The 27,529-nt window shown below is 33.0% G+C and overlaps 3 protein-coding genes and 3 long non-coding RNA genes across 27 annotated transcripts in view; 3 read left to right on the top strand and 3 right to left on the bottom strand.

The window, feature by feature from the left end:
* Window positions 1-12,013, bottom strand: part of LOC126927722 (uncharacterized) — a 31,035-nt gene extending 19,022 nt beyond the window's left edge. Inside the window, exon 1 of one of the 2 annotated variants that reach the window (XR_007715815.1) lies at window positions 11,834-12,013. This is a non-coding gene — a long non-coding RNA (uncharacterized LOC126927722). Of the gene's footprint in view, window positions 1-10,876; window positions 11,191-11,833 lie in introns of those variants that run through there. The other variant, XR_007715814.1, reaches the window with a different exon arrangement.
* Window positions 1-22,110, top strand: part of LOC126927703 (omega-amidase NIT2-like) — a 36,271-nt gene extending 14,161 nt beyond the window's left edge. For all 3 annotated transcript variants that reach the window (XM_050743737.1, XM_050743736.1, XM_050743734.1), the window contains exon 6: window positions 21,190-22,110. The gene's annotated coding sequence lies outside the window, so the exon portion shown is untranslated. The remainder of the gene's footprint in view (window positions 1-21,189) is intronic.
* On the bottom strand, window positions 1,146-10,329 carry LOC126927727 (uncharacterized). Of its 2 annotated transcripts, XR_007715820.1 has the most exons (3): window positions 6,462-7,650; window positions 3,605-3,786; window positions 1,146-1,655 (listed from the first exon to the last, which is right to left on the bottom strand). It is a non-coding gene; the product is annotated as an uncharacterized LOC126927727 (long non-coding RNA). The 2 variants fall into 2 exon arrangements; XR_007715819.1 differs by lacking the exon at window positions 1,146-1,655 and having other exon boundaries at window positions 3,160-3,786; window positions 6,462-10,329.
* Window positions 13,463-27,529, bottom strand: part of LOC126927717 (uncharacterized) — a 93,918-nt gene continuing 79,851 nt past the window's right edge. For 6 of the 16 annotated variants that reach the window (XR_007715799.1, XR_007715794.1, XR_007715796.1 and 3 more), the window contains 3 exons: window positions 15,635-15,946; window positions 13,922-14,598; window positions 13,463-13,805 (listed from right to left, as the gene is read on the bottom strand). This is a non-coding gene — a long non-coding RNA (uncharacterized LOC126927717). The other 10 variants (XR_007715802.1, XR_007715806.1, XR_007715804.1 and 7 more) reach the window with 9 other exon arrangements.
* LOC126927710 (G-patch domain and KOW motifs-containing protein-like) lies at window positions 16,618-18,197 on the top strand. Of its 3 annotated transcripts, none has more exons than XM_050743760.1 (4): window positions 16,618-16,792; window positions 16,872-16,975; window positions 17,090-17,247; window positions 17,619-18,197. In XM_050743760.1, the coding sequence occupies exons 3-4, from the start codon at window positions 17,130-17,132 to the stop codon at window positions 18,101-18,103; spliced, it is 603 nt and encodes a 200-aa protein (XP_050599717.1). In that variant the 5' UTR covers window positions 16,618-16,792; window positions 16,872-16,975; window positions 17,090-17,129; the 3' UTR covers window positions 18,104-18,197. The 3 variants fall into 3 exon arrangements, with proteins under 3 accessions (XP_050599717.1, XP_050599719.1, XP_050599718.1); XM_050743762.1 differs by having other exon boundaries at window positions 17,090-17,333; XM_050743761.1 differs by having other exon boundaries at window positions 17,090-17,348.
* The window catches only part of LOC126927707 (omega-amidase NIT2-like), a 34,766-nt gene continuing 26,195 nt past the window's right edge, over window positions 18,959-27,529 (top strand). Inside the window, exons 1-5 of the mRNA XM_050743753.1 lie at window positions 18,959-19,079; window positions 19,224-19,408; window positions 19,850-20,018; window positions 20,298-20,531; window positions 20,683-21,188. Of these exons, the coding sequence (XP_050599710.1) occupies window positions 19,064-19,079; window positions 19,224-19,408; window positions 19,850-20,018; window positions 20,298-20,531; window positions 20,683-20,786 (708 nt within the window). The 5' untranslated portion in view covers window positions 18,959-19,063 and the 3' untranslated portion in view covers window positions 20,787-21,188. The remainder of the gene's footprint in view (window positions 19,080-19,223; window positions 19,409-19,849; window positions 20,019-20,297; window positions 20,532-20,682; window positions 21,189-27,529) is intronic.

The following is a 27,529-nucleotide window of genomic DNA, read 5'->3' as shown; positions in this document are numbered from 1 at the left end:
AAACGTCTCCTAGTACATTTAGCATTTTTATAATAAAAACTTAGAACACACACGCACACATATACTATTCCATGAAATGATTTACACAGCTATGAGTCTAATCCTATCATATTATAAAGGGATGAACGAACTTTTCCTAATAAATATAACTTTATACAAAATCTTGTTTAAAAAAATTAGTTTTTTATTCTCATTAAATTAATTTAATATCAGAATATATAATTTTAGTCGTTATCAAAATTTTATGTCAAATGCGTTCATAGATACATATATAAATAAATGTCTAATCCTATGTATTTATTTCAACTGAAATCTTAACTTAAATATTTATTAACAATATTCTGACGAATATGCAATGAAAGATAAAAACAACTTTATTTTTCTTATAGAATGTCTCATGCTTCTTACTCATTTTATGTTTCTCGTTGTCAGTGCGTAACTACTTATCAGCCGCATGAATGCTAAGTTTTACTACTGAGAAACGAAGAGACATATAGATGCAAATATACGCTACCTCGCGTGAAAAAACATCAGATACATTAATCAGAAGGAATATCCGATACATATAAAATTCATGGCGTAGTTATTTATACATACGGAATATTTCTTTCTGTATGAAATATTCTTTCTTCTGAATTCTTATTATAAATGTATGTCCATTTCCTACCTTAAAATGTCTCTCCTTTGAAAAACTCCATTTAAATATAACGATTAACAAAATATTACCAATAAAAATATTAAAACGAGATGCTGAAAGAACCTTTTAATGAAGTACAAATGATTATTTCAACTTTTATTCTGTTAAATTTGAATTGAATCGTTTATAAACCGAACAGGTGTATAAAATTTTATTGCGTAAAAATTGTGAAGCTGAAAATTAGGAACGAATAACGAATGAGTAACCTAGTTTCATTAAAAGGTACGTGTACGCCGATCCGCGTAACAACTTCGACACTCCAATGATTATAAAGCATGTATCCTTCAGAGATTTTTTGCGCGAACGCAAGATACCTTTTACACGTGCAACTGAATAAGTGGAACGTGATTTTCAATATTTCTTCTTGTAGAACTTGTAACAACGTAACTGTTTCACGAATATTTTCCCTGACACTTTTACAACGATGCGTAGAAATCTCCTTTTCTAATTAATAATTTCAGCGTTTCTCTGAACAGTTTCGTTGCGATTAAAAAATATACAAAGCTTACGACGTGCTTGTTTAAAAATATTTATATGGAACAAGATTTCGAATTTGTCACATCAATCGCGATCTCAGCAGGTGTAAATTAATTCGTTCTAATGAACGATTAAATTAAACGGCTCGTGACAAAAATTATCCCTGTCCATGTTTGTCTTTCTAAAACTAATTCAAGGCGAGTTAAATGAATCGCTGTGTACCCTATTCGCGCAGCATGTGTTTTAACGACCAGCATGCAAGCGTTAACGGTGTACTTTAGTTTCTCATGGTTGTGTTAAGCTGGTTGCTCTTAGAATGAGCATATACTTACCAAAGGAGGTGAACAGAAGATAGCCTGGCACCATTTTGGCTCCGAATGGTAACAGAAGCATTGAGTGCAAATCGAAGGTCCCGGCACATACATCATTCCATACGAGACAACTTTTCCTTCGAAATCAGTACAGTTTCCTCTTAAAGACACTGAAAACAATTAGCAGCGTCAATATCTTTGCCACTCGACAATCGTACGCGCAGTTACGCTAACCGTTTTAACGCCACGCAACGTGATCGCTCTATTCGCGTACCGTGGTAAATTGTGCCACGATGTATGGTCACGATCATTAATTCGCAACGCGCTCAAGCGTGCTCGTCGCGAGTCATGTCAGAGTTTCCTCTCGTAATTACTTGTTTTTCAAATGATCATAAACCAAATAAAAAAAAAAACACCAATATAAAAAATTACCTCTTGAATCGGAAAACCAAATCCTGCATTATAGAATGTTATCACGCAAACGAAACGCAGAGCATAAATATTTCGCAAACTTTTGAGTGTTTGTTGTAACGCTTCCAGTATAACCGATGAAATGAAGCGCGAGCACGTCGAACGGTATATTTCGATGAAAAAAACAGGATGAAAAAGGGCAGCGCGATCGCGTCGATCGGTACTCCTCGCAAATAAATAAACGAAGCGCTAGCGCGCTGCATAGCACAAACCGATACGGAGTCTTGAAACATCCGACACTAAAACGGTTAATAACATTACTCAAACGACCGTACCAGGAAATTTTTGTTCAACGGATCCGCATTGCGGCTATCACGATGCTTCTTCGTTGCATCGATGCTTCATCGATGAGATTAAAGCACCGTTGAAATAGGTTATTCGATTTCTTACATGGGGAAAAAGTTTTTATATCGTGTTTGCTGTTTTACTTCGCAAGTGTGCTTTACAGTATACGTTAGAACTCCAAGTCGAGCTATCCGAGTTAAAGTCTCTTGAAACTTAAAACGGCACTTAAAGGATATAGGTATAATAGAAGGTTCGTTTAAAATTCAAAAGTGTATATACGTACATATACATTTGAATAAAAATAGCGGATAATCTCAAGTAAAAAAGTAGGTTGGTGTTAGTAAAATGGTTTCAAAATACTTGTCAAAAGTCAAACGACTTGACTAATTAAGAATGGATGTAAGAGATTGAAAGCAAAGGGCATCTAAGAGTATCAATTAAGTAACAAACTCACGGTGACAAAGAGGTTTTCACTCGCTCGAATTCAAATAAATCGGTTAATTTGAGCGAAACTTTAGGTGCACGAGAAGCGACACGCGTCCTCAAGGACTACGAAGGTTCTACTCGAACGAATGAAAACTTTTCTCTGGCCCGGTGTGTATACACAAGACGTGCGAATTTAAAGTGCAGATTGTATTAATTGAAATAATTGGTTGGTTTGATCAAATTAATCGTTTTAAGCTGAAATGACGAAGGTCATCCAAGTAATTGATGTCCACTGTAATTATTTGTTAATCGAGCGTGGAATCGGAACGATTCGACCTCGTTCCAACGCGAATCGTTACTAAGGCAGAGACGGCAATTAATAATTGTCGCGTCATTTGTTCGATCGTGTTCACAAATTCAAATACGGCTGAGTGGCGGAAACCATTTATAACACGTCCCGTACCGCGTAGGTCGTATACATATCTCAGGATGAATTTTTCGTACTTCGCCGCATATATTCTCCATGTTAGACATACCATAAAATATTTCGTGCAATCGCGTATTCCTGTCTAATGTCAGGAATTCTCTTTCCATAGGTCTGCGTTTTCCATATTATCTATTTTGCTTATCAGTAAACATTCTTACAATTTGTGATTAATACTGTACGTACAAGAACGTTAAGTTTTTGACGTTGTAATATTTCACATGAAATAATAATGGCTGTATATCGACTAACTTATTAATTAATTAAATTCGTGTATATCAAGTTTCCTATCATTTAATACTTTCGTGTAACTACAGAGATTTGATACTATCAAATGAAATATAAAACTTGGTAAAAAAACGCGCTTCGTTAGGAAATGAGGGTAATGATGCAAATATTTTTTGTAGCCATTATATAGAATTTCGATGGTATAATTAATCAGTATCAACTTACCAGCCCCTGACGGGAAGAAAGTGACAAAAATAACCTGCAAGCAGATGAGATTTGCAAGTATTTCCGAGTACAGGTCCTTCATGGTTGTAAAAGATCAGGGGATGTTGTCGCTCTAGAATAGGAGAAAATCAGCTGTTTCAATAACTGCTGTGTTGGCACTGGAGTGCGTAGACCAGAAATATCTGCGACAAAAATCAGAATACATTTGTTTTCACATGATTCGATCAATTTTGTGTAGAACTAAGCTGATTGAACCTAACACGGGATAATTGTCCAACTTACGACCTTAACAAGCCCGCTTGATTCTCTATAAGTGCTTGAAATTGATGCTTGTATTCTTTCCAGATTAACAAGCTTTGCCTCCGCCCCTCCCTCCCTCTCTATTTCCTAAGATCGAGTTAGACTGCCACAACATATTATCTTTCTTCTTTTCTTTTCTTTTCTTTCGATCTTTTAAAGCCTTAAATCGCTGGTTATTATAGTGTATACATTCAATTACCCTGTAAGTCGTAAGTACATGTTTTACGTTATTTTTCATTTTCCAGCTAAATTCCACAAAAACAAGAAATATACTTCCAACGTGTTTTCACATGTCTCTAGCAAAGATCTCAAAAACAAGTTGCGGCCCAATTTAAAACGACAAATAGCACCGTGTGTCTCGTTGTGGCAACGCACGCTTCGTCAGCTTTTTAAAAGCGCTCTCTGTCTGCTTTTTTCTCTCTTCACCGCCTATTCGTTTTTTCTTAACGAGTGAAACCGTTTTTACGAGGACGGGAGCACAGAAATGACGTACTGGCAATTCTGTTTCGTGATGACACAAGCAGCCCGGTTTCAGTGAATTAATCCTGGCCCCAAGCTTCCAATTATCTCTCCCTTCCTTTCCTTTATTTTTCCCTTCTATATCGAGTTTCAGGTTTTCTAAATTTCCATTACAATCAACTATGGCTTTTCTCTATTTTACATGTTAGCCGATGATTCCTGGCAAAAGCATCGGCTGTAAAAATATTTGGAGTTGCAACAGCAACAAGTGTGTTTTCTCAAACAGAAAATATTGGAAGCGTACTCGTTGGCAAAACAGTTCACGGATAGTTCGTCCTCTGCTCGTTATTTGTTTCAATACCGTTAGCAAATAAATTCATGAAACATAGTGTATCGCATAAATTGAAAATAAAAGCTTTGCGTATACTTGGTAGTTGAACTTTGACTATTATACGTATGTTATATATGTAGTATCGTGGACAAAAGGCCTAAGATATCTGCCGAACCATAAACAATGCCGCGAGAGCCGCGGCATCGTCGGGTACATCAATGTGTCGTCGGTTCTTTTTAAGTGGATAGTTTCGTGGAAAGGGCCTGCGTGACTCTGGCCACGGGCGTTTCGGGACACGTGTCCGATAGGACGGGAAAAGACAAAGAGACGCTAAAGGCAGTGTTAGTTGAGCAGCCGGAGAAGACGGATGCAAAAGGTGTGCAGAGTGTGACTTGAGAAGCGAGAGCGAGCGAGTGTAGAAGCCGAAGAGTGTGAATCGGGAAGTCGGAAGCCGTCTATGAGAATAAGACGTACGACAGCATTGTAATCATTTCGTTGCTTCGAATATTATTTATTAAATCAAAACATCATTACTTGTCCTTTCCTCTAAGACCCATTAAGATACTACATATATATATAGAAGATTGCTTAGAATTTGGAGCTTAATAACATATGTCAAAATCATTGACATTAAAGAAGGTGAACCTTACTTACCAAATTTCCTTCCGTCAAATGATACATAAAAATTGAAAAAAATAATATACATAGTTTTGACTTTCTTCCGCATTATAATTTGAATCACTCGATTTATTCGACTAAAGATAATCAAGCAATAACCTCACTTTACACGTATTCTCATCACGTGAAATAGATCACATCAGGGATTTTCAAAAGTCGATGGAATATTAATAGCGATTAATTATTTATGGATGTATTCTGCACGGTTAAAGCAATCGCCTAGTGAATTATCGAGTTCCAGGAATATGAACGGTAAACAGGATTGCAGCTATAAATGACTCTCTAACGTGTATATTAGAGATGAATTTGATCATTTATCCTCATAATATGAAATACTCTTTCAAGTGGAAATCATAATTAACAATTTCTGGCAGCGAAAAGTAAATAAATCGATACGTTTAAATCAATATTAGAATTTCTTAATATTTTTATCAAATATTTTTATCAAATATTTTAACATCGTAGAAGTGTCGTTGTAGAGAAACATTAGGTTGTTCCAAAAGTTTCTTTCGTTTTATAAAGAAATGATAGATGTACGATATTTTTTCTGTATCTATCATTTCTTTATAAAACGAAAGAAAATTTTGCGACAATCTAATAGAAATTTAGCTTTAACACAATATAAAAATGGATTGTTATGCCCCTAGGAGATAAGAACAATATGATTAATATTAATAATGAATACGTTAACGTAACGTAAAGCAGCTTTTGCAGAAGGCTATTAAGGCTATTGCTGAAAATGTTTACTAAAGAATGATAACATGAATTTTCTTAAGTACCCCATTTGATACTTAATCTACTTTGTAAATACTGTACGTCCTAACTTTGAAAGAATGCAATTTTAGCCAGAATGTTTCAAATTACCTAGCCGTATTGTTTCCATGTAATATAATTTATATTTACATTATCTCGCGTAATTCTTTCCACTTTATTGACTTCTAAACGTTAATGTAATATAATTTTTATAATATAATTTTAATCGAAGTTATTTAAAATTTGTAGTATCTCATCCCTACTAGAATAATATTAACAAATGTGCAGAGCTCAAGTCGAATAACACCGGCTCAGATAAATGATCATCAAACTTACTTTTGTTATCGTCGATGTCAGTGATTTTAAACCAGCCAACGTCCATGGCAATCAATATTATTTAGCCGGTCTTAACGCAATGTAAAAAGCAAAAAAAAAAAAAAAAAAAAAGAAAAAAAGAGGAAGGAAGGAACAGGGAAGCAAAGAGATAAAACGAATTTTTCATTTTCTCGAAACTAGATCGAGTTTCAAGCTGCTCGTAAAAGAGTCTGTAGCCAATCCGACTAAATTCGACGAACCGCGCTTCAAAATTCCCAGAGAACTGTGATAACCATCGAAATCTGTACAATTTGTCGATTCATCGCTTGATTAAAAAATGGAACAAAATGAGGCTGATCAGCCGGCCTTTGAACTTCTAATGATCCCTATCGTTATACCCTAGGTTGAATGCTACGATATAAGCCGAGACAGCTATAAGTAGGGTTCAAGTGATTGCCGCCATCTATTATTCACGCGTTACACATTCGCCAGACGGACGCGTCTAACGGTTGACATTGTTTTCTACCCTCAGTTCCAACGCAATTACGTTGCTACGTGCAATCAAGTCTCGAGTGAAGCTAATGATAAGTTGTTGTTCGATCCTACACAATTACTAAAATTATTCAAATTAAACTAATTTAGTCTAAAAAAACAAGTAATTTCGTTATATATTTCCTTTCATAATAAGCCATGGTTGGAATATAGTAGCTGACGAAAATATTCGTATATTTGTAGAAACATTTTAGGGCTGTATTATGCATAACGGCACTATAGAATTAATACTGTAACAGAATTCTACTATCATGGTTATGCTGGTAATATTCGAAACAAATCTGAAAATCTATGTAGATGTTGTAAGATATTCAGTACGAGTACTGTGCATTACTGGTATGTACATAATCACGACGAGATAAGGAAGGTACTGTTCTCTATTGCTCGTCGCTACCCGTTGCTAGTAGCAACGTACTATGCATATATATCTCGTAAAGATTTTAAATGTAGCCAACGAGACCATTTTTAATATTTGACTATCGTGACCCATTACAGTTTCATCACTTTCAATTAATTGAACACGACCCGCACCTTAAGACTAAAATACACAATATAAGTATGGCACAGAAAATCTTTTAAAATTTACGGACGACTATTTATGGTATTTAAAGGCAGCAAAGATAATAATTAGCTGCAGATTTGCCTCGAATCGTAGCATACAATATGGAATCTGATTATTAAAAATTACTGTGGAAATACAGTGGATTTCCATAAGATATTCGTGCTTGTGGGATTTTGGAAATAAATTCTTAACCCAAATGGACGACCTCGATACTCGAGAAATTTTGTGAAGCTGACGTCAATGGCGATATGTACTGTTGTTGTGCTATCATTTCATAGTAAGCTGTATTGATTGCACTTCTATTCACGGAATTGATTTATTCCACACAAAAGTTGACAACAATAATCGAAAAAAGAAAAATATATTACCACCTTTCACATCAGCATACACAAGCACATAGGATTTCACACGAATATACACACTTGTAAATTCGACGAAACGATCAAATTTAATTATTTTTCGATTTTTCGGGCATCAAGTACTACATCAAACGTTACACATCAAACGTTAAAATACGGCGAGCATACAAAATGTACAAACCACTCTAAATTAATTAACTTTGAACGTTATTGATTAATTTAAAAAAACCACTGTTGCGTTGAGTTTTACATTTTAAAAAGTTGTTATCCGTTTTTGCTTTGTTTAAAACTAAAAACAGGACTCATTGTAAGTTCATTGTAAGTCGTAAATATCCCTTTTATTTATTTAAACAAACAGATATTTAAACAAACAATTTATAAATATGTAATTTATTTACGTATATTTGTAATATCTGTTTTATAAATTTGTACAACCATTTATCCATTTATCTATTTTATTTGCATATAATTTTTATAGACTTTTTTTTTTCTTTTTTAAGAACGAAAAATTGTGAATTGTTATTTTAAGACATGTCAGGCTGAAGCGATACGCGATATATATTTCTATTCGGATTTCACCGTCGTCGTAACCGATGCTATTGGAAACGTTTCACAATAGACGTCTTAGAAGCGCTTGCAATGTCCGTCATGTGTAAGGCTCTACCACTGAATCGCGGCTGCCATTTAGTGATTAAGGTCGATCACTTAGAGACGTTAATCCGCCATAATGGTGAGCAATACATCGAAGCCATTATTGAAAGCATAGTTACGCTTTAATTTCATCGATCTTATTCACAAATAGAAGTGTACAAATTATAGGATTTCCAAATATTTAGTTTAGTTAAAAGGAGATATGAAAATGACAGGTATATTCAAAGGATAAAACAGAACCGTACGATTGTAAAGTTTCAAATCATTATAACTATTTAAATTTGAAAAATCCTACTATATTTATACAATATATTTTTATTAAGAATGGAAGAAATTTCGAAAAATCCGCCAACACTTTTTACTGTCGTCTTGAAGCACACCATATGTTAAGCTTCTTCGTCGTTACAAATTTTATCGCGGATGTAACGAACGTTTCGAACATGTAGCACGCACGCGTCAACGCCTACATTTGGATTTTAAATATATGTTTTATGCATTAAATGTATTTGTACTTTCTTGCGCAATTTCTTTTAATTTGTTACGATATGGAGGGTTTAATTACGTTTAAGATATCTATCTGAATCCTTTAAATTCAAAGTTCTTTAAAAAATTACGTTACGTAAAATAATCGTTTTTCCACCTTATTGTATCATAAAATAGTTACTTAAATTCATATTACTTAAAGAATCTTCCTACAGAAAGAATAAAAATGAATAAAATCCTATATGTTAAATTTTACGTGGTTGATGGAATACATAGCGATGACGAGAACTAACTACAGACAACAAGAAACTATTAGCGAAGGCAACTGGTGACTATGAATGTCGTCTCTATAATATGTGACGACTAAGGAGAACAACTACCAACTACGGATAACAAGTAACAACCAACTGTCTCGTTTCTAAGAGGCAACTAACTTGCAATTATCCTCCTTTGATGGTTTCTGTAGCGTGATATACGTCTTGAACGTAGTTAAAGAATATGGTCGCTGCTGAATGGCGATTTGACAGCAAGGCGATCCCGCCAGTTCAAAGCTTGACATTGCAAGCTACCGAAAACCATTAATCTTGTTATCGAATATCTAGCTTTCAGAAGAACCCTTGTGATATGATATGACGTCATGACATTTTTATGACGAAGATGAACAAACACCGACCTCTAACGAAACAAATTTTTATTAAGTGCCGTATGTGAGTTGCAGGCCGGCCAACCAAGGAAATTTATCGAATGTATAAAGTAAACTATATATACGAATATATTGGATATATCATAAAATGCCCGCGTTATATCGTCCAACAGCATAAAGAAAGCTAAATTTAAGGAATTGAAAAATTGAAATACCAATTATAAGAGAGTTAATTAAATTCAAACCTATCGATGGTCTCATAAATTTCCTGGAAATTGATATCTTTCGAGTTCTAAATTCTCCTTAGAAAGTATCATAGAGAAAATATGAAACTTGAAAAGTACATCACGCTGATGCCTCGATAAATCGTCGTGTCGATAAATCCATGTGTCCGAGCGATGAATTTTCCCCAAACAACAAAAAACTGAAGGGAAATCTTCTTTGAAGGACGTGACAAGGTAGGGGAAGCGGGAACGATGATCGCGCGATAAACTGATGGTGTACGTATAGAACGAGTGTTGCGAGAGAATTATCGAGAAACAAAAAAAGAAAAAATAATCGTTGACCGGCGCGACTATACGCTGTCGACGGGCAAACAGCGACTGAGACTAACTGAAACGAACTCTGTCACAGTATGAGCACGGGCTGCGTTCGCGAGTCGATCGAACACGTTCTGCGCCTCTCCTCGGCACCGGCGTCAAATCCACCCCCGATGGCTGCAACGCACTGGTGCACTTGGTGGTCCTTCCTTTTTCGTGTGATATTATACCAGCATCTGTGATGCCATTTCAAAGACCGCAATCAAATCATTAAATGGCAGATTAAAGCGACGCGATAATATTACCCCAATATTCGTCCGTAAATGTTACCGTATAGATGTTTAATTAAGCATTATTATGCTTCGAATAATTTACTATCACATGAATCGTTCCACAAGAAAACATATGTTTCACTTTTCCCCGTAGTATGATTGTAATTTATAACAAATATTTATAATTTATAATTTAAAATATTTATAACTCACTGAAAGTATCTTCTTGTCACGATTATAGCCGTAAAATGTCAAATTAAAAGTACCAAATTAAAAACATATGGTATCCCGAAACCAAACGTACGACATGGCGAATCACGATGATACGATAAAAATTGATCTATGTCTTGATTTATTCAAACAGAACGAACTTACTCGAACTTTTCCAGAATAAACGATTTATTCGATAATATCCGTCACCAGCTTCTCTTCCTTCAACGGTAACAACTGACACCGAAAGCTCGAGAGACCCGAACGGTGAGACGTACCCAGAAGCAATGCAGTTACCTGGGCAAAGAGTCCCAAAGACCAAGGACGTAGGAAATTTCGAGAAACGGAAATGGAAACTGGAGTGGCGCGTCAATCAGCACTGACGGAAACTAATAAAAATGGAAAAAACCAAACTAATTCGTTTCACAAATTATTAAAACGATATTATTCAAAATTTCACTCGATTTTCTCACTGCACACGTCAATATTTGTCGAAATATCAATATTAAAAAGTTAATAAAAAAAATATCCTCTTTCCTCATACCTGTCTTTCTCCCGAGCGGCGAAGGAATACTAGAATGTTCGAGAACAACGGATACTTTTTGATTTTATCTCAATATCAATTTCAATCTTTTTAAACGAAATATAATCTGAACGATGAAACGTTTGATCAAATAATGTTCTTCGTTCGATGCTAAAGGAAATTGAGAAGAAACATCGAAAATTCGTTAATAAAACGAATTTCTTTGTTTCTGTGAGATAATAAACTTGATATACGTATTGGTTTTTAAAATCAATATAGCTAACCAATGGGCACACTTTTAACAAGGGCGATGGAACATACCAAAAATCTTTCAAGATGGTCTTGGCAACGGAAGAGTCGAAAATATGACAATTATAAATGAAAAATTCTAATATTTTACAGCTGGCAACGATAAAGAACTCCAGATATTCTCCTAATTAATTTACAACAAATTCGCGTATATGATCGATAGCTGACGTCATTGTGTCCCACAGCCCTTGTAAAACGATAAGAATTTCCTGGAAAAACTTGTAGCCACGAAATGAAAGAGATGATAAAACTTCTAACAAGAGTACTGAGACGAGCAACTTTGTACTTACCCCTTCGGAGTAGGGAACGTGATTAAACGTCCGCGAGTTCGAAACTTTTGTAAGTCACTGCACGGCCGCTGCTTATGGTGGAAATGTAATAGATATAAGTACAGAGCGCGTGAGCGAACTAAAAACGCGATATAGGGGTAAAGAGAGAGACCGTTCCGTTCTTCTCTAATGCCCGCGTACTTGTGCCGGAAATGTGTAACAACGGTAAACGAGCGCCGTCAGTGTCCACTAGTGTGCATGCCTGATTAAACAAGGACAGAAAATGCTTATATACAGCCTTCTCTTTCTATTTCCATGTCGCATCCGTCTTACTATACAGTAGACGGGATTCGACTATTCCATCATTATATTCGCACCCTGCTTATGTGTGCGAACAAATCGTTCGTCTCCTGTTTGATGCTCAGTTTTCAACGGAGTTGAAGGGAAACATTATAAGAGAAAGGAAGTGACGGATTGTCTCAAAGTAATAAACGAAAATTCTCGTAACTATCGAAAAACGATAGTCAATACAAGGATATCATTATCACATTTAAAACTATCACAATGAACGGTGATTTATCGCTGCAAGGTACCACAAATAAGATATCTCATAATTTGCGAAAAGAGGTAAGGAATATTCTAGATTTTAGACTTTGGAACTTCCATGACAGTCATGAGTGTGTTTTGTCATTGATTTGCCATATTGCGTTTTTCACAATTGTTGTTCATTTTTTGTGATATTTTACACTCGCACATAGTATCTATGATTTTTTCTTTCGATAATTCTTATAATTATTGTCAATAATTAATTATTTATAGCCATTTACGCTGTATTATATATCATTCAGATTTATCTTTGCACGTATCAAGATAGTAGATAACAAAATTATGTGTAACAAATTTATTAAACTCGCAATGTAACAGAAAATTGCATGAAAATCTTTATATTATTAATAATTATTGTTAATAATAAAAAAAATAAATGTCGCATTAGGAGGAGAGTCGTACTTCGGAACGTAATCGGAACATATTGTACCTTATATGTGATTATTTGGAACGCAATGGGTGAGTACATTGCAATTTAGATATCTTCTTAGTTGCAATTTTTTCGAATAATATCGGTGACCAATCGAAATAGAAATTAGTGCGGAAAGAGGGGAAGGAACCAAAATTTGAAAATCGACATCGGTAACTCAGTAGTTATAGAATAACTCAATCGATAACGTAGATTAACTAGTTATAAATGAAAATATATTTAAATTCAAACTTTAAAAATTAGAAATTAAAAAGCAGAAGGCAAAAAATTATCGCCGAGGATTTATATAATAATAAATAAACAGTACATTCTTTTTGTCTGTCTTACCTAGAAATAAAACAGTTAATTGATGATTATCGTATAGTGTGTACTCATAGCATAAAATTTGTTCAATGAATTAAAAATTATATTTTTTAGATATGTAGACATTAGCGATGTATTAATCCGGGAAGCTCGTCTACCTCGGAAATATCGAGTCTGCGACAACGTCGATTTGGAAATTATTCTTACAGAATATGAAAATTATTACAAGATGAAATTCCAAAAATATCCTATATTGTGCAAGAAAATAACTGAAAAGGAAATAAAGACGAGGGAAATGACAAATGCGAACAAAGTGTAAGAATTTAAATTATTTAACACTATTCAACGTTCTCAACGTATTCAACGTATCGATTACAATATCATTCAATCTTCGAAGAAGTAGTAAAACGTGTCAAATCTGTTAGCAAACAAACGAGAAGTGAGTCTGTATCTGGGTCTGTGAAAGGGAGGAATGCACAACAGAAGATGAGGGGTGATGCTACGGATGATATTAATCTCGCAATGACAGTGACATCAATTTTCGCCAATGAAAGCGATGAATCTTCATCAGAAGAGGAGCTATTTAACATCTTAATGGAACAATCCACGCAATCAAAGATATCAAAATAGGCTCAGAAGCTTTATATAGACAATCTGGAATTACGAAAGATTATTGAAGACATTTCATGCGTAAGTTATTTTCGATTAATATACGTATTGTAAATACTGATTTCAGTAAAGTTTTAAATAACGAATTACATAACACTTACGGAAATTAATACGGAGATTATGCGCCATTTCATCTTTGTATTGTCGCAGGAAATCATACTGACAAAATTAAATGTATATTGGGACAACATTGTAGGCCTAGAGGAATGTAAATCTGCTATTAAGCAGGCCATTGTGTATCTCCTCAAGTACCTTATCTTTTTCAAAGGCCCATTTTCTCCCTGGAAAGGTATTCTGCTATACGGACCACCTGGTACAGGTAAGATACTCGTATTTCTTTCATTCCCGTACATGTTTACAAGCAATTACGAAATAGGGAAGACGATGTTGGCGAAGGCAGTCGCAACAGAATGCCAATGCACCTTTTTTAACATAACGGCCAGCTCATTGGTGAGCAAATGGAGAGGTGATCCCGAGAAGTATATCCGTCTAAGTTGATTTCCTTTGTCTACGAAGAAGAGATTCTAGAATATATCATATATAATAATAATCATATATAAATAGAATAGTTGTTTGGAAAACGAAATGATATTACGTTCGTGATGAAACAATGAATTTAAGGAATTTTGAATATAATATTTAATAAATAATAAATACATTTGTTAAACTGAACAGGTTTTATTTGAACTTGCCTATAATTTTTCGCCTACAATTATTTTTATCGATGAGATTGACTGGATAGGCACAAATAAAGGAGTAAACTGTACATTGTCTGAACCTGCAAAGAGAATCAGATCAGAACTTCTTTCTAGATTGGATGGATTAGTATCTAACGAAAATTCTAATGTAGTTCTTTTGGCTGCAACTAATTGCCCGTGGTATGTATATCACCCTATTTCAATGTTTTCTAAGTAGAAAATATCTTAATATCATAATTATTCATTATCTTAATCTTAATTATTGTGTTGTGCGGAATATTCCTTTGTTATTATTAATATAACAGAACAATAATATTTATTGTAAATATATTATTACGGACATTGATGCAGCTTTACGCAGACTTTTTCTTGAAAAGAAAATATACTTATCATTACCAAATGAAGTTACTCGACTTGGTATGTTCAAATTATACCTTAGCAACCAGTTATTAGAGAATATGGATATTGTAAACCACATAATAAAATCTACTGAAAAATATTCTTGCGTGGATATAAAATTGCTTTGTAAGCAAGCATGGCTGCTAGAAATAAGTCCAATATGGGAAAAACTTGAAAAAAAAAAAAGAAACATCTGTTACGACTTTGAAATATGAATTAAAGAATTATGAAATAATAGCAAAATTGTTAAAAACAATGTCACCTACAGTTACGGATGTGGATAGATATGAAGCGTGGAATAAATATGTATGCCATAAGAACATATTTTAAAAAATATAAATGGTTATCATATAAAAATATAAAAATATAAAAATATAAATGGTTATAAATTATTAATAGAATTATAGTTCGAAAAATTGTTCGTATGCGTGCATGTATGTGTGCGCACGGGCTATAAACAAGTTTGAAATGTTCGTTCTACATATATACGTGGTATACATATTCCCTTATAATATATAATATGTGTAATCTGAGTGATAATATATCCACGTATTACATATGTGTTAGTGTATTTTATCGATAATCTGTCTTTTATTTCCTCTTATCTTATTAACGCATGTATGGGCGCGTATATGCGCCGGGCGAAAGCTATGGTTATATATGGGATTGTTAACAAATAAAAATTAATCTAGGTGTTATTAAAGAAATTTGTTTCACCTTCTAAACTTTTTGATGATTGGTTTACTTTGAATATTTTGCATATCTTTGCATATCATGAACATTTTGTACATTTCTATACATTCAAATTTTCTATGAATATAAAATGATCCGCACTACTATCTACTTCATAGTATACTCTATACGTTTAAAATGCTCCATTAGAAGCTTAAATCTATCAAAATACAGCTCCTAGGGAAATGTGAATTTTCACACGACCACATAATATCGATTTTCTGATTGAAACGTATAGGCAGGTATATACTAGCATAAGCCACCTTCGGCATTTGGCCGTATGGTGCAGCACTAGCTCTGTAACATAGAAAACCATAGGCGTCAGTTCTTCTTATTTCCTCTCTCATATATGTTTACTTTAATGTCACTTATTCAGGCGCTTGATACATTGTCGGAATGAAATTTTAGTAATGTGCAAGTAATTTTGAGTAGATTAATAAAGTATAATAAGATATTAGATTCATGTACATAGTTTCAAGTGACATCAATCTTTATGTCTAGTATATACATGTGTATTGATCTATAAGTCAGTGTTAAAATAACGAATAAATGGCAGAAGAAGGAAAGAAGAAATCTATTAAGAAACCTGTGTTAAAAAATGCTATTCCACAAGAAAAAAAGAAAGTTGATTACATTGAATGCCTCGATGAGAAAGGTATTAAAGTAATAGGGTGAGTTCAAAAAGTAAAATTTATAATCAAGAAACATATAACCTCAACCTAACCTATAAAAATCACCAATAGCGGAATATATATATTTGAAAACAATTTTTTTATTTCAGTGAGGAAGAAAAAAAAGATGAACCTCTAATTATTCCATTACTAGGTTCAAAAACCTGGCATGATAGAATTGTTAATAAAATAGATGCAGACATTTACCTTCCGAAGGCAGATAAGGAAAAGGTAGGAGACGCTAGTGTTAACGAGGCAAAATCAAAGCTATCTAATGGAAAAACATCGCCAATAATATCAATATAGAAAGAAAGAGCCAGTTGAAGATAGTGAAAATAAAGTTGTTACTTTAGAAGAGCAAGCGGCTAAAGAAATCATTGAGGAACTTAAGTCAAAGAATGAACATGAAACTAAAACAAATGATTTAACTTTACCTTTAGTAAAAGATGAATCATTAGGAGGCAAAGAACAGGTACGTTATCAACATATTGATGTGCAATGCGCAGATGTATTACATTTGCATATTATAAATATCGTTTTGTATTTTTCAGTCTACGTTAGAAGATTATGAAAAAATTCCTATTGATGCTTTTGGTGTAGCAATGTTAAGGGGAATGGGATGGCAACCAGGAAAGGGAATTGGTTGAAATGAAAAGTATGAATTTTACTCTGGATTAAATTAATTATATGTATTTAATACATCACTTATTGGAAAGTAAACAGAGAACATCATTTTTTATTTCACAATCGTTTATTCTAACTATTACAGATTAGTAGCAGCTGTCATACCAGAATTACGACCAAAAGGTATGGGTCTTGGAGCAGACAAAGTAGCATTGCAGAAGAAAAATACAGATTCCAAAAAAGAAGAGGAAGAAGTTAAAATCGAGAAAGGAACATTTGTGAAAATTATAGCTGGAAAACAAAGTAATAATTATGGTCATATAGAAGGATTTGATGATGATGCAGGAAGGCTCATAATAAAACTAGCTCTTGGTGGAAATATAATATCTGTAAATGAATTTATGGTACGGCCAGTGACTAAATCAGAATGTTCTAAGAACTCAAAAGTTCAAAGTTAATATGAAGTGTTAGTTTTTCATCAAGGGACTTTTAAGAAAACAAATTTGAATTGACATATACATATAAAGACATAATCGGACATGTAGAAAAACTAATTCAAGAGTACCTGTAAGTGTGTTGTTGCATGCAATTTTTTAAAGGTCCCTTCTATTTTTATATAAAATATGATAAATGTAGAGGTTTTAGCTTTCAGTATTTTATGGGGTTAATTTCAGATACAAAAAAGTATGAGGAATATAAGGACAAGGAATCCAAGGGACTCAAGCAAAAGATGGATAGAAAAAGATCAATGTCCCCTGACCCCGAAGACGGTGAAGATGGTGACAAAAGTAGTAATAAAAGAAAGAAAATCGGAAGTACGATGCAGAATAAGAACAAGTATGATAAAGTGGGGGATAAAAAATCAGAAAGACGAAAAAGGCGCTCCGAATCTAATGATGACAGCGATAGTGATTCTGAAAAGAAGAGACGAAGAGAAAGAAGTAACTCTAATAGTAATGATTCTTATAAATTAAAAAGATTGAAGAAGTCAAAGAAACGTAAGAAGCACGATTGCTCGTCTGAAAGATCAAGTAAGAAACATAAAAAGAAAGGCAAAGAAAGAGAAAAAGTTAGAGATAAGAAACCCAGAGATTATGCAGACAGAAAGAAACACAAAAGACGAGAAAGATCAAGATCTCGATCATTTAGTAGGCAGTAATATTTTCCAGTAACGTATTCGGTCATTTTACTTTCAAGATAAATTGTACAATTTTATTTATACAGATTTTATAATAAAGTGTATTTTTACAAAAGTATATTTCTTTTCTTACCCTTAACTGAAAATTACATTTAATTATAATATGTAATAATGTTTACAATTACATCAAATTTAATGTCCTAAACTTTATCAATAATTATTAAAAATCCCCGCGTATTGTTTACGTAATGTTGATATCGAGTAGTAAAATACATAACCTCAAAGAACATTATGATACTTACGAACATCGCTAAACAAGTAGTGCGAACGATGTCGAGAAAGTATTCACTATGTATAAAGTATTTATAGATAAAAAGTATGGGAAATATATAACCGAGTGTATTTAAATTTTCCAACATTTTAGCATTGCGCTAGGCATTGGTACAACTTCAAGTAAATGAAGTAAAAGCAAAAATGTAGAGCGGGCAGTTTCCTACATTTCCAGCGCGAAAGAGCATAATGCTGATATTATCGCTCTTCCTGAATGCTTTAATTCGCCATATGGAATACGTAATAATTTGTTTCTTTTTCTAATAATTTATTATATGTATAACAACTATATAGAAAAAAGTAAAAGTAGACAAATTACCTTATCGTTTATACTTCCATAAAGATTGTGAATTGACTCGAGAATATAGAATTTCCCCACTTTTATGATTATCGTGATTTTTGTATAAATATATTTTTTAAGATACTAATAATTAGGTACTTATAAACTAGTATTATCAATTATTTTGTATTTATAATTCCACCTATAGTAGTTAAAAATTAAAGTTAGTTAAAATCTAACTTTATGCTTCAAAAAGTACTAGCAAAGTCGTTACGTAACAAGTCACTGGTACTAACCCAAATAGCATGATTGTAATTAAACATTTCTAAATATTCATTTTTCATCTTGAACCTGTAGAAACAATTTATTATATGTACTATTATCTAAGTAATTATATATTTAAGTAAATCGAAATATAAAATTTAGTTATTTTAATAATTTAAAAAATAAAAAATTGACAAACATTTCAACCTAATTTATGGTTGGAACAAAGGACAGTTATTTTTCATTAATTGAAATATTGCAATGCAGAATACTTTCCAAAATACGCCGAGAGTATTCCTGATGGTGAAACGAGCGTTGCTTTATCGATGGCAGCTAGAGAAAACAGCATTTATGTAGTTGGTGGTACGATACCTGAAATAGAGGGCGATAAATTGTACAATACCTGTACTATTTGGGGTCCCGATGGAACTTTGATAGGAAAACACCGGAAGGTAAATAATATACCTCCATGTGGCTTTGAAATTGAAAATATTGGGGTGGAGAAAGTGACTCTATCTAGGAATAATTTAGGAATATACATATGTACATACGTGTACTATAACCAATTCTATAATTTAAAAAATATGTTATAGGTTTATAAAATACGTCTTGATACGAGAAACATATATTTTTGTCGTAATATAATATATAAGATTTGGACAATATATTTGTTTTGTAACATAAATTTTTCACATAGGAAAAAACTTATTTTTTCTTAAAAAATATTCCTTCTCAAATATTATTAAATGATAAAACTTTTTAATAAAAGAAAGTGATAAAAACGCTGTCAGTTATTAAATAAAAAACAATTAAAGTTTAAAAGTTCGTAACATTGATGTTAAATTACAAAAGTTACAGCAATAGAGTTAGCAACTATATTTTTATATTATTAGGTACATCTATTCGACATCGACATTCCCAACAAGATTACTTTTCGAGAGAGTGATTCACTCAGTCCTGGTAATTCCCTAACAATGTTTGATGTGAAGGGCTGGAAAATAGGTATTGGCATTTGCTATGATATCATATTCGAGGAAATGGCACGCATTTATCGGAACAAAGGTACAGTAGCTTAATCGAACAATACTTAACTAGCAGGAAAGTAACTATCTTTCTTAAATATATTCTATATAAAATATAATCAATATAATCTGTAACTCTGTATAAAAAGGAGCTTAATTTAAAAAACCAGTATATTCGCTGAAAATGAAATAAATAAAAGAATTAGAAGCACGACAAGAGGACTGTTCTCGCATATTCATAAATTATGGAATGTGGACTGTGCAGCTACAAAGTTAACTAAAATTCAGTGGTCTCATATTTCCCGTTTCTCTGTGTTAGGTTGCCAAATGCTGATATATCCGGCGGCATTCAATATGACCACTGGACCACTGCACTGGTCATTACTTCAGCGTTCCAGAACGAATGACAATCAATTATACGTCGCCTGTATATCACCGGCTCGTGTTCCTTCAGCAAGTTATGTCGCATGGGGACATACACAGTCGACAAATCCCTGGGGGAAAATCCTTTACGATTTGGAAACTCAGGAAAATATGGTGGTCACCGATATCGGTAATTTCCAGCTTAACGTTAAAAGCGAGAAATCCACGATGTAATTAACTTTGAGTCTCGTTGTTTTATCGATTTTGCCGGCTCCCTCTGTATTTGCTGAATTTATTAGCAAGCATTACTTATTACTTGGTATGTTTTTCTTTTCTCTCAGATTTGAAAGTTGTTGAGGAAGTAAGGGCTCAGATACCTTTTCTCAAAGATACATTTTCTCAAAGACGTACGGATTTGTACGACACTGTCTATAAAAAGGAGTAACTCTACACTGAAACAGAAAATGTTTTCTTATAATATTTCTACTACAATACCGTTTTTTTTTTTTTTTTTTTTTATGAATTATTATTAATTACTTATCATTTGTACTAAATGAATAACTCAATTAAGAAAACCAAAATGTTATAAATGATAATCTTGTGTATCAATATGTAATTGGATATTGTAATAATATTGGAGTGTCTTTGATCAGGGATATGATAAAGAACACGCGAAGACTACATTCTTTTGAACATCTTTAATATCCATCATTTATAACATTAAACATCTTTTTAAATATTTAGATACATTAATACGTAACTCTTTATATATATAAACATTAATTTGAAGTTACAAGCTTAGAGAAATTGGTCGATTAATATTTATAGGTCGGCTGTCTTGATGAAAGTCTTAAAGAAAGCAAAAACATAACAATGTCGCAAATATAATTTATAGTTTAACTTCTTTCTTGTATCTGTCTGCCTTTCACGATGTTTTACCAATTACAATAAGTAATTTCGACTTCTTTGCGCTCCGTTTTAACGCATTCGAGACCGAAAGAAATTCATATCAATCAGTAGGCATAATATATATAACTGTACATAATACATTATAGTATAACATAGTATATAATTTTATATTTTAAAAACACGAGGCATAAAATTTAAGATTGTCATCGATTTAAAATTAAAATATGAAAAGGATATTCGAGAGAGAGAAAAGCACAGTATCATTCTAACAAAACATTCAGATCGTACTGACACCCAGGAATCGTATTACAATAAAATCTCGGTCTCGAATGAATTAACATGAACGATTAACATGAAACACACTTGCGGCTTAAACACCTTCGATATCGAGGAAATTCAAACTTTACAAATAAAAGCAGTCTGTTCCTCTTTCCACCACAGACTCTCATACCATATCCGCTCTTATCCAGGCTTTTACTTGAAATCTCTGTCTATTTACAATTTAAATTTACCCGGACCACTCGTTGAATCGGCAGCCCTTTATAAATATATAATGAACCCAGAACATATACCTGTGCCCCTAGCTGGTATCAGCTCTAGTAACGTTCATACCGGAACTTTCATACGACGCCAATTTGTCACGCGTGAACATCGATTCTTTCAGGGGTCACGGCTTTATGGGATTATATCCTTTAAAGTAATTAAAGTGATACTAATGATACAGAATTTTTTACAAATATTTAATATGTCCATAAAATAGGAAGTTTCGTGCTCTCTTATTTTATATTAATTATAAATTAATAAGTTTTACATTTGTTATCTATAGATATAATAAATTATTGAAATTCCATGAAGACATATTCTGGAACACATTAGAAGATTTTGCTGTAATTTACAACGGATGCTCCGAGTACAAACAGGCAGTAAACGAACAAATAGAAATTCAGGCCATTGTGGTAGTATAGCTCACGTGGGATTTTAAGCTCGAATTGGACTTAAACGTTACGATCGTCGTGAATAATTACGATATATACCCTGTACGACGAGCAGAGAATCTTAAATTATTAACGGCAATTCCTTTGTGCAAAGTGCAATTTTATTAACGGCCTGTAACGAATGAACGGCTCGTTTTGAATAAAGTTTACATTTAGAAAGTAAACACAGAAACACATTTTAAGAAACTAAGATATCGAGTTCTACTTGTAAACATCAAGTGCTCTTCGTTTGAGAAGATTACGAGTCTCTTCTTCGATAACGACATTAATTAAGAAGTTTCGATACCGTTTATGACATTAAGATCTCATTAGTAAAGTTATATCATTAAAATCCTACTGTTCCTAGAGAATATATATAGTTAAAACTTCCAGAGGATCAACAGGTAAAGAAATTGTTGATATTAGCATTGTTAGTGACAACTGACTGTAATCGATATCTGCTGGGTGAAGTTGTGTGTTCTGAGAATCTGTGTTAATGCAAGGATTCTGTTACAAATCATCAACTAAAGAGCCACCGGGCACGTCCGACCGATCGATCGATACCACGAACCTTGAATGAATTAACGCTCAAGGTGGAACGGATTTAATAGATCGAGTGTTAGTGTAATTTGACACTTTGTTTACACTTGCTTTATGCAAACAAAGTTTGATGTTCTGAACTCGATGGTTATAAGATCTTATTGAAACTCCAGTATTTCACCCGCACGGTACGACACTTTGTTGATGATTGTCCTTGTATGTTGTTGATACTCCCCATCAGCCGTTAAATTTTGTTCGTCTATCGTACTTTTCTAGCCAGAGGTTTTCCCTGATGTTTTTCCCTACTGTCTAAGTCATCAGGTTTGCAGCTCGGGGAGGACAGATAATTCGGAATTTCCCAAAGGAAGGAGAGGTGTTATCCGAGCCATAAAGGGACGGTCACTCAAAATGCCGAATAGATTCATTTAAATAATTATGAGAAACAAGTAAGTTTTGTAACCACAAGTTTTCAAATGTTATAGTTTGAATCTGTTCTTATAATTTTAAAAAGACCTTACAGCCAGGATCTCTAAAAAATTCGATGAAAATTCTCATGAAACATCAATTGAAACAATTAAACGCAACAGAGAATGGGTATAATCATATAATTCCTCCCCATTTCAAAATTCATTCATATACATCGATGTTTGTTTTCATATTTGTTTTATGTGTGAAGAATACGTATTTACTGGCATCAAAATATTTTCTGTTTCAATTCCTGGTCATTTTAGATCGAAACTTCCAAATATCGTTGATTAAAAATTTTTTAATTTTTAAAATGAAAGGCACTAATTATAGGACAAAAAGTTGTTTCAATTATTTGAACATTCTGCTTCATTCCTACAATAACATATTTTATTTTAAATTAAAACAAGAATCAATACTATTGTGTATAAGTTTAATGGAGTGACACAGGTGATTTGTAGCTAACACTGTAGCTAACATAGTTTCTGCAATATACCCTTTAATCGAGTAGAAACAAGGGGATTTTAGAAATTTCTATTAACCGACAGTATTGTCAACAAGTTTTAACAATGACTGAAGGTTGCAAAATTAAATATAAAATGATTTATTAATAGCATATGCAGTGTTAAATTTGTAAATAAGCAGTTTATCTTTTAAGAATAACAAAGACACCAGAAAATAAAAATAAAGAATATTCTAATTATATTGCAAACTAACGAATAATGTAAAGAATTTATTTTTGTTATCTATATCACAGATTTTAGGTAAAATATTAATTTACTTATTACTAGGAGATTGAATTTGAAATATAATTATAATTTATAAGGGACACCTTTAAACTAGCAGATATTTGGTAGCAGTTCTCTAGCCTTTGTACAATATAACACAGTTCAGTTTAATTGAGTTTAATCCCTTTGACCAGCTAGTTTCCAATTTCATTTATGGCATAATCTCCTGACAATTTCATACCCTTCAAAAGAAACACGATTTTCTATTATTGTTTTACAATCGCGGAATATGATCAGTGTTTCAATTAAGCTCCACTGTTTTAATTTCCCGTCTACGCACGATGTGGGTACACCGTTTTTTTGTTGTTTTCAGATACAAGTGACGAGAAATTATGAAATGATATTTTAAATTTAAACTGATTTCATTCATTGATTTATTGTAGCGACAATGGTAACTTGTTCAAATAAAGATTTTATAAATAAAATATTTAAGGTCTAAAATAATAAATTAACACATGTGAAAACGTTAAAGCTGTTACCCTTATTCATGGTCTTGTTGGAACGTGTTTAACGAGCGTAACGTAGGCGTGAAAACGAAAACGTTGAGACTCCTGTGGCGTAAAAAGACTGAATTCCTCATAAAAATACAAGAAACGAGAGGAAACGTGCACATAGTTTATTCTCGACCTTGGATACATAAAACCAAAAAAAAAAAAAAAAAAAAAAAAAAAGAAAAAGGAACAAGAATTTTTTTTTTTGGTTATTTAACGAAACTCATTGTATCATTTTTATTACTCTATATAAAACGTAGAATCATATACTGACGAATGTTATTTCGAATTTCTAACTTCAGAACGATAATTACATATTTGAAATTACCAATAAGTGGTAATAGCATTAAAAATATGGAATATTCAACGAGATGAAATATAAGTAAGGTATTTAAAAGAAAAAAGATTGAAACGTTCGATGTAAAACGATGAAATTAAATGATTGGACTTGAAAACTTGATTCGGTTTAATAATTCGATGAAAAAAGTATTCATCCTATGAAAAAAGAATTCATGTTCCTGTCGATATATCAACGACGTGCGCCGTTACTTCCGACTGCTCTGCAATTCAAATGCAATACTCGAATATACATGGCGAAAGAAATGAAAATTGAGCAATTTAAGGGAACGAATTACTCTCGCGTCCACGTAACTTCAAAATGTTTCACGTGTCCGTGTTTGCGAAACGAAATTCGTCGTTGTCCAACTAACACGCTTGCAGATGCTACGTTCACTTTGTTGCATATAGGGCTTAAATATGTGAACAAATAGAACGGAGCAACTATCATTAGCGTAATTTTAACGTGTTAAAGTGAATTAATGCATAAGCTCGTCATCTACGTTCGACCATGATTATGGCAGTGATTATTGTTATATACGAATTTTCGTGCAATATATGCGAAAATTCGTGGTTGTCCAACTAACACGCTTGCAGATGCTACGTTCACTTTGTTGCATATAGGGCTTAAATATATGAACAAATAGAACGGCGCAACTGTCATTAGCGTAATTTTAACGCGTTAAAATAAATTAATACATAATTTCGTCATTTACGTTTAGTCTACGTTTTTTCATCTACGTCATCTACGGCACCTACGCGAATCTTATTGATTACGAACATTGATCGATTACATTAATTGATGAACTTTGGCAGTGTTCGTTGCTATAAATGAAACTTAATAGTTGTTGAAACCGCTCGAAAGTCGTGTTCCTAAATCCTTCCCTCGTCTCGTATCATGTTCATAAATCATTCCCTCGTCTCGTATCGTGTTCATCAAATGGAAAAGGAAATTGTGTTTTAATGAAATTGCTTGCTACTATCAATCTTACTGTGTCACTCGCATAGGAGAAGAAAGTGAGGAAGGAGAAAAAAATTAAGGTAAGGTCATCAATGAGCAAAATGTTTAATGTAATTAAAACTGTAATTAAAATTGAGTCCGCTGCAAACCTCATGACATTTAAAATTCCATACGTATATTGTTATACGTAACATTACGTTAGATTAGACGTTTGCTGTGTGATTTGTATAAGTGTTTTGTATAAGAGAGAAAATAAAAGGTGTGATAACCAATCCGAGTGGATCAGCTTGATTATCAACCCCAACCTATAGAAAATAACAGGTACCCCGCTGTGGGTAGCCACCAACATGCTAATTTAACTTTTTTTTTCTTTTTATTTATTTATTGAAATTCACAATTTGTCCAATTTGGACATTTAATAATAATAATTTAATAATAATAAATATTATTAATAATTTTATCAATTTTTTATATTTCCATCCTTCATACAAGTGACAATAAATCATAAAAGTTTCATAGAAATCACAAAGATTAGGGGATAAGTATACCACTATCTAATATATTTTTATATATGTATATGTATGTATATTCCCAAATTACATGATAGAATATGAATAATATTGAACAAAATATAATCAACTACAGTACCATGGAAATACAACAGATTACAATTTTCTACCTGTCACCGATTCATCGTCATCTCCTTTCATTCTTTTGACATATGTAAAAACAAATTAACCCGTCTGATATAATCATACCTCGCTCTTTGAATACAAAAATCTATTCAAATGAAATAAAGGGGAAGAAAATAAGAATAAATATAATTACTCAGGTATAATCTTCTCGAGGTATAATTATTCAGTTACAAATGATTCTTTGTTAACAGACTACATTGTACACTACTTCTACACTACTTTTACTTTTTACACTACACTACTTTTCCCGATGGCTGAAGCTAATCGTCGACGTTTATAAGGTACGAATTTCGTCAACGGCGCCATCGGAATCTTTATTTTTAATTAAAAAAAGAAATTAAAATACTACAATTACCATCACTAAGGTCAGCGTCCACAATACACTATGTTTTTCAAGTTTATGTGAACCATCGACAATAACCACATCAGATCCGGACCAATGCTCAGTGCCAACCTTATCCAGGCATTGGAACTGGCAACATCGGCGTCCAACGCGGAATCTCTTGCAGCTCTGTAATAAAAAGAAATCGATTAATTGTACGGATCAATCGTCACTAGACTACTCGAAAATCCAGGTCATTCAAAGAATGAAAGAAGAAAGAATTGCTCCAATTCCACCATTGCTTTTGCAAAACTAGTATTTGAGAACCATTGGTCAAATATATTATAACACTAAACGTACATTTCGGGAAGAATAATTTGTGCTATGAAACAGAATACGATAAAGTTCAAAGGTTACATCGATTTTCAAAATTTTTATTCAAATATTTATATTTATAGTACGCCATTAGCAAAGAAGACATGTTTGCGTGCGTTATCGATTTTACGCTTTTGCCACGCAAACATGGAAATTGCGATTCAAAATTGAATTTGCACTGGAAACGGTTGACGTTACGACATCAATAACATATTTCAAAAACACTGACGATATCATACGGAATCAGAGAGATTCTATGAGAAGTTAAACGCATAATCATCCTATTGTAAATAACAGGAACAGAAAGTACACAAGGAATAATACAGAATCAT

Source organism: Bombus affinis, unplaced genomic scaffold, assembly GCF_024516045.1.
Source record: "Bombus affinis isolate iyBomAffi1 unplaced genomic scaffold, iyBomAffi1.2 ctg00000202.1, whole genome shotgun sequence".
In the NCBI taxonomy this organism is placed as follows: Eukaryota; Metazoa; Arthropoda; class Insecta; order Hymenoptera; family Apidae; genus Bombus; species Bombus affinis.
The sequence above is the reverse complement of the archived record's forward strand: the minus strand, read 5'-3'. Positions and strand labels throughout refer to the sequence as shown.